The 8,021-nt window shown below is 36.6% G+C and overlaps 1 protein-coding gene across 1 annotated transcript; it reads left to right on the top strand.

Annotated features, from left to right (window-relative positions):
* The first annotated feature begins 266 nt into the window (after window positions 1-266).
* On the top strand, window positions 267-7,541 carry LOC104106906 (proteasome subunit beta type-4-like). Its single transcript, XM_009615565.3, has 7 exons — window positions 267-416; window positions 493-557; window positions 1,669-1,745; window positions 5,214-5,343; window positions 5,473-5,632; window positions 5,796-5,981; window positions 7,073-7,541. The coding sequence occupies exons 2-7, from the start codon at window positions 496-498 to the stop codon at window positions 7,184-7,186; spliced, it is 729 nt and encodes a 242-aa protein (XP_009613860.1). The 5' UTR covers window positions 267-416; window positions 493-495; the 3' UTR covers window positions 7,187-7,541.
* Window positions 7,542-8,021: the final 480 nt, after the last annotated feature.

Genomic DNA, 8,021 nt, shown 5'->3' on the forward strand with positions numbered 1-8,021 from the left:
CGTCAAAACTTCACCAAATCATCCAAAAACTGAGATTCAAACTTTTTAAAATGTACCCAATCTATTCTAACAACATCCACCCAAAAGAAAAAAAAATTGATATTTTTTATTATAAATAGTTAATTGGCTAATATTGATAATATTTTAAAATTAATTAATTTTGTTCTAATTCGCTTGTGGGTTGATATAACTGGTAGTTTCCTTTAAATTTTCTATTCAGGTCCTAAAAACGGCTATTTGTGCAACTTCTCACAACTCTTGATTTCGGCCCAAAACCTCAATACATATAAAGTCTGCTAACTTTTCTTGTTCAAAGGGAAAACGGAAGAAAACAAAATTCTCAGTGAAGTTTATAGCTTCGGAGCGATTAAAAATTTGCTGTTATCGATCAAAATTCGAAGAGTTTGACAGTGAACGTAAGATTTCAATCTCCTCGCACATTTCTCTTTCCAATTATTCTAATCTGGCATTGATTAATTAAAATTTTCGCAGTTGATGGAATCTGCACCGGCAAAGTGTAGTTTATTGAGCCCTGAAGCTGATATTCAGAGAACACAGTATGAATTCTCTCTTCTCTCATCTTTGGGCGTGTTATGAAATTGTACAGATCTGATTAGCAAAGTACATTCTGTATTTCTGTTCTTTTTAATTGTAGTTTTTTTTTTGGTTGGGAACTATAGGTTTTTCTAGCTATGGGTGTTTGGAACCAATTTTTTTTAACCGAGAAATCCCGAGGCCAGTGGCGCACGATTCAAAGCTACGTGGATAATGGGCCCGCCCCTCTGTCATTTTCGACTTAAATTTTTTTCCTCAAAGTGGGAACTTATAATTCACCGAATCTTGCCCATATCTATGGTCTCAGACTTAGATTAGAACATATAGAATTCAAAGAAAAAGTTTGAGATTATGTACTATATATTAAGTGGCATTTGCTGCGGATTTGCCCGTGCACTCTCCACTAATCAGCCTGGGAGATGTTTCTAATAATGTTACGGCTTCCTATTTGATGTGCTTATTCCTTTACAATATAAGCAAAATGAAGGAGCTTCCTTGATTAGTTCCTCGTAAGTGTTTAATAGAGGAACTCACTTGTCCCAGCTCGAAGCTTTTATAACAAAAATTGTACCAGCCAATAGTTGGTAGTTGGGAATGACTTGTTGGATACAGTTTGACAACCGATTAATGAATGACAGTGGATCACTCGTTTAATTCTAGTTTTCCTATTTGATGTGGTAACTAAGAACAGAGTAAAGATTCTTTTTGTTGAAAATCAAGAGACTGTTAGAGAATAGAGGCTGTTAAATATAAAGCCCTGAGGTTTACAGAGAAGAGGAGCAAATGATATACTTTGCTAGAACTTATGTACCAAGAATGATGTCAAAGATAAGAAAATGTGGAGGGCTGCAACAGATTCAGATTATTGACTAGGTTACTATGTGTTGGCTGTGAACAACATGGTTTGAGTTTGTATACAAAACTTTCCTCTTTGCATGGGAAAAAGGTTCAATTTTGTTGTTTTAAGAGTATATTGTACAATACAGCAGCTTGAAGACCTATTTGCATATTTGCCCGTGTAGAAATTGCATATTTGTGAATTGTCTCTTCTTTTGCTCTTTGCTTTCTGTACTCTGGCTCTTTGCAATTTTAACTTGTGTGCTTCTTGGTTAGGTATCCATATGTGACGGGGACATCAGTTATCGGCATCAAGTACAAGGATGGTGTTCTGTTGGCTGCTGATATGGGAGGTTAGTTTCTAACTTTAGATTTTGTGGATATATTATTTTGAAAATCATTTGGTCTCCGTTTGTTTGTTACTATAATTATATGGTCCAATTGGCCTAATCGTAACTGAAGTCATACGTCTGGCTACAAGCCCAAAATATATTATGGAACGGCAACATGATCATAAACATGAAATAACAAAAATATGAATTCCATGTATACATCTAGACCTCCCACAGAAAGTACATGGAACCTCTAAAGGTATACATGAGAACAATGCACGGGACATGTTCCCGGCTCAACAAAAGAATAAAGTCTAATCTAGCTCTCACCGATAAATAAGAATGGAAGCTGAAGGAGAAGATGCCTAGCTCGTACATCAACTCAGTGTGCAACAGTGACTGCAATAATCAACAAGAACAATGTCTGGAGATCTGAGTACAATTTATGAGTTGTATTCAGCAAGTGTCATTGGATCCGCCCGATAAGGTTGAAGCAAGACTTGAAAATATGGGTAATGCTAATAAGCAAAACATCATGATTCATGAAACATTTCATAAAACCCATTTATGAAAATCATAAACATATAAACATTTAAAAAACATGATAAATGAAAACTGTGCCATTAAGCCGTAAACTTTGTAGACACTGGCATAATCATCACTACGCCATGTGTACATCATGATCGACTACCAACATCCGATCGACAAGGCTGTCTCACCACAATGTTGTATGGTTTCAACGATAAGAGCTAGCACCAATAATACATCCTTTTTGGGATGGTACGAATAGCTGCTAATTTAAAATGGATCTAACTGCTATCTTACACGTGCATGTATAGTTTTTAGATAAACTCCCTTTCCCTAGGAAACAGATATCCTCTCAGTTACTAAGGTTACTCTCAAAACATACAAATTGAATCATATGACCATATTTAGGTTGGGATTACCTGAATCACGTCATTAGACATGTAATTAGCCCAAATAGTTATTAAGGACATACGGGGCATTACATAGTTTGGCTTTCCTGTATTTCTAGCATTTGGCGTTTCATAGTTGGTATTGTTTATCTAGGAAATGTAAAGAATCTGACTAATATTGATTTATACTCCATCCGTTTCAATTTATGTGAACTTATTTCCTTTTTAGTCCGTGCCAAAAAGAATGACCCCTTTCCTTATTTGGAAACAATTTACCTTTATGCAATGATTTATAGCCACACAAAATATATATGCCTCATTTTACACCACAAATTCAAAAGTCCGTGCCCAGTCAAATGGGTTCACATAAATTGAAACGGAGGTAGTAATTTATAAGATCCTGTTCCTTTGGAGCAGATGCAGTTCAAGGACTCTAGGTATTTGAAATTGCTCAAGCAATAATTCACTCACCAGATCATGGGATCAATAAATGGCTTTCTTGGCAATCTTTGAAAATAAAAGACGTGAAGAAGTGATTCAAGAGAAGCAGAATGGGAATGTCTTCCATATTAATTGTTTAACTAGCAGGTACTAGCTATAGAAGACCTCTCCTCCAAAAGATTATTTTACAATTGATAAGAATGTACCTTGGGCCTAACTCAACCCCAAAAGCTAGCTTATGAGGTGAGGATTGCTCAAGACCATATAAGGAGACCAAGACACCCATTACCCACCGATGTGGGACACAATTCAACACTCCCCCTCACGCCCAGGCCTCCAAATTGGAGCGTGGACAATATAAATGGGGGGCCCAACATTGGTAACAATAAATTGGGATGGACCTGGCTCTGATACCGTGATAAGAATGGACCTTGGGCCTAACACCCCAAAAGCTAGCTTATGAGGTGAGGATTGATCAAGACCATATAAGGAGACCAAGACACCCATTACTCACCGATGTGGGACACAATTCGACAACAATTACATACAAGAATTTTGAGTACTCTGACATAGCAAAGTACAAGGCAAAATATGAGGGCTTTCATGCGTCCAAGGCGCATCTTAGCATATTCGAAACCCCTTATACATTTTCATCTTAAAAAAATGAACTAATATTTATTGGATCGTATCCACTTCTTCTTCCTTCTTTGCTTTGCTTGCCTAAAGAAATATTATATCAGAAGAAAATCTGTAATGGAGTGACTGTTTACGAAAAAATAATAAATGATTGAAACACATTCCTTTGTAGCATGAACAGTACCTTTAGTGTGATCACCTTGAGCCGTTTTATTTAGTTTATCTCTGGCTTGGAGACTAATTTTCTGCAGGGTATTTCTCAGCTGTGATTGGTACTATACTATTTCAAGCTTGAGTGATTCATGAATATGAAGTGATTTAACTGCTTTACGTAAAATACATGGCGAAAAAGGTTGCATAATTCATTTCATTGTTATAAGTTGTCATGCCTGGAAGTCGAAACACAGTACATCTAATGAAACATTCACTTAACTTTTACCTTTAAATAAAAAATCAGATCATACTTTTTTCTTTGATAGGTTAAAATCACATAACTATACTTGAACATGGATGCTTCAGGTCTGATATTATTTTGCATCTTGTGTTTATAAGAGAATATCTAGGATTCTTTCACTGCCTCCTCCCAGAAAGTTAGGAGAAAAAGAAGAATGCAAGAAATTGTTGGAGGAAGCCCTTGTGAACGTAGAGAAACTAAACTTTTTTTTGACACTAGGCAGTTTGTGTGTGTTGCATCTGATTTAGATGTATACACTGTCATACTGACTTTACCAAAGAATTGTTATATTTTGGCACTGATACCGGGTGAGCCCTTATGATCGTGAAGAAACTAAGAGGGTGTTTGGATTGGTTTATTTTAAGTGCTTATTGGCTTTTAAGCACTTTTCTAGTTTTTGTGGCGTTTGACAATGACTTACTTTTAGGCATGAAAAGTACAAAAATAAGCCAAAAGCCAAAAGTTGGGTATTACCAACTTATGGCTTTTAGCTTTTAACTTATAAGCTACTTTTTAAAAGCCAATCCAAACACCCTCTAAGTATTTTTGGAACTAGACATTTATGCGTCAACGCGTGTGTGTTGCACCTGACTTTGCTGAAGAAAAATGTTATATTTTGTGCTGTTGCCCAGCCTCTAGTATTTTTCTACTCCAACTACAGCTTGTTGAAGTTGTTTGACTTGCAATTTTTAAAGAAAAGAGAAACTAAAGTTTCGGTCGCACTCAAATTAAAAGTTAAGGTCTAAATTGTCGAGACAGTGCCTCATATGTTTCAATATAGTCGGTTCTGGACTGCTTTCAGAAATCAGAACTGCAGCCTTTTCTCCCAGGGGTTAACAGTTTAGATTTACATTGTTAGCAGCTGTACTTAAGACAGTAACGGGAAGTAAGTAGCAAGATAGGAGAATGGCCTTGAAACAGTGTGTTTTGAATCTTTTGATTGGTTTTGTACCTTGCAACTCTGTTTAGTTTAGCTCGTTCATGCTTAAAACTGTATAATATTTCTGAGTTATGTTGGTCATTTCTTTTTGTCCTTTTCAGGTTCCTATGGTTCAACGTTGCGTTACAAGAGTGTGGAGCGATTGAAGTCAGTGGGAAAGCACTCCCTTCTTGGCGCAAGTGGTGAAATTAGTGATTTTCAGGAGATATCGCGGAACCTTGACGAGCTTATGTAAGTTTTTCCCTGTAGAAGTTACTACTGAAGGTTTTAGTTTTGCTGTTGCATGATGAGCTTTGGTTTGCTAGTACTTTCGCTTATATGTTTAGTGACTTATGGTACTTGATGCTTCATTAATGCCAGCTTGTATGACAACATGTGGGATGATGGAAACTCCTTGGGTCCCAAAGAAGTGCATAATTATCTAACTCGCATGATGTATAATCGAAGGAACAAGTTCAACCCACTATGGAATTCCCTTGTACTTGGTGGGGTGAAAAATGGGCAGAAGTATCTTGGAACGGTAAAAGCTATTACATTTGTCTTGCTCATTCTCTTCATGCTTTGCCATTGTTAAGTGCTTAGTTATAGATGTTATATCTTTCTTTATTTTCTTCTCATCAAACAAATGTCTTTCTTTTTATTTCAATTTTCTGATCACCAATATCTTTCCTTTATCTCTTTAGGTTAGTATGATTGGTGTCCATTACGAGGACAATCACGTGGCAACTGGATTTGGAAATCACCTCGCAAAGCCCATTATCCGTGATGAATGGCGCGAAGACTTGAGCTATGAAGAAGGTGTTAAGTTATTGGAGAAATGTATGCGTGTTCTTCTGTATAGGGATAGATCTGCAGTCAACAAGCTTCAGGTATAGCCCTCCTGATAGATATGCATAACTTCTAGGAAGATTTTCTTACCGTAGACTAAGCAGAAGCAGAAGAACTTATATTTTTATCTTCAAAGTTCATAGCATTTTCTTCAAAGCTAATGCCACATGTTGGTAGCGGCGGTTTCAATTTCAAGATGTTGGAAATGCTGCAACTATTGTTAGCTGAAACATGTCAAACGACTCGGAATTGGACGAAACCAGTTTCTATGAGTCACAAATAATGATACGGAGCCAACCATGTGGTCAAATTACCATTTGGACCACATATGCAAAATATGAGGGGCCGGGTTCTTTATTTTTTGTTCTCCTAAAAATGCTATTTATGCATAATGCATTCCAAGGTCGCCCAAATCACGTTGGAATCTAACCAAATTTTGCAGACAAGTCCCAAATAACTATTCCGAGCTACCAGAAGTCTCGGAACATGATTCGAACTTCTAAAACTAAAAACGGTCGGGTCATCACAATTTTCTTCGAAGCAAATGCCACATGTTGGTACCGGTGGTTTCTATTCCAAGATGTTGGAAATGTAGGAAAGATGTTGGTTTGCATTAGTCCAAGTACCGGAAATTAGTAAAAACAAACAAAGGTATGAAATGGAGCTTGGTAACTTTAAATATAAAATTAATAGAACTTGCAGCAGATTTTGCATTTGGAGTTGAATGTGATGGTAGATGCATGGACTGCCTTAGGTTTTACTCTTTCATGTTCGACTTTTGGTTGATTCCTCCTCTTTAGACTTCCTTTAAGATGGTTCAGTGGGCAGCGGAAGATTGTGATTTCCCTTAATGACTGTGAACCAGCCCAATGACAGATAGGGAGAGAGATGTTTTATCCATATTAGGTTCTTTTAACATGATAAAAAAAAAATTAGGTTCTTTTAAGCGAAGTTGAAGATTTATGTATTGCCTGATGTAAATTTAGTTTTTCATTGATATCTGGAGTCCTGACTATATAACATTATTCATTACATGTTAACAAGTTTATTGTGTTTGCAAAATAACAAACAAATGACATCTGTGTGCTCGGTGATTGAACTTCCATTTTGTGAATGTTGCATGGACTTGCAGATTGCAAAAATCACGGAAGAGGGAGTGACAATTTCTCAGCCATACTCATTAAAGACTTTCTGGAATTTCTCTGCTTTCCAGAATCCAACTGCTGGTGCGGTGGGATCATGGTAACTAGCTCCTGTACTGTCAAGGTTCGAGGCATGTTGCTGATATCAAAACTCAAATGTGCTGCATAGTTATGGTGGCCTTATTGACTGAATCTGTATTGTGGAAATTGTCTTTATGTAACTTAAAAGATAAGCCACGCGATGCAGTACGTCCCTCTTATTTTCCCAAATGTTCGCCTTCGTGTACTCTGTTAGCTTTGCAGATTTATTTGGTATGCTATTGTTCATCATCGGTTAGCGTTTGTATTCGCCCTTTTGTTGTCTTGTTACACGGCAAATGCGCCCTTCTTATCCCGTGTTGCTAGATATCTGAACTTTGATAGTTGGCACTGAAATCCTAATTGCTTTCATTTCCTCAAGTGGTAGGTTCTCTCTTATTTTCCATCGTACAGTAAGAAAAAGTTGATCAATGTAGCAGGAACACAAATCACAAGTCTAGGATCCTCATGAACTTTGATATATTTTACTGTCCTAAACAACTGGTGATATACTTCATTTACAAACTTGGAAATGAAGTTGGATTCTTAATGTATTTCTTAGGAATCCAGCAAGAAAAGAGATGATATAATATTGGTGCACCAGGATTAAACTGATTGACTACAAAAAATGACAAATAAAAAATTCTGCAGTTGCTCTTCGATACGGTGATTCCTATTTCATCAGTCCTCTCCATGTCCACATAGGTTTAAAACTCTTTCCTCATCTGAATCTTAAAGATGGGATCTTACCCTCACAATGACGCGAATCTAGGATTTTAAATCTATGCATTCAACATGAATTTTTTTAGCAATGAACCCATTAAATTTTTTAAGTTATGGCTTAATATATATTACTCCTAC

Source organism: Nicotiana tomentosiformis, chromosome 2 (assembly GCF_000390325.3).
Source record: "Nicotiana tomentosiformis chromosome 2, ASM39032v3, whole genome shotgun sequence".
In the NCBI taxonomy this organism is placed as follows: Eukaryota; Viridiplantae; Streptophyta; class Magnoliopsida; order Solanales; family Solanaceae; genus Nicotiana; species Nicotiana tomentosiformis.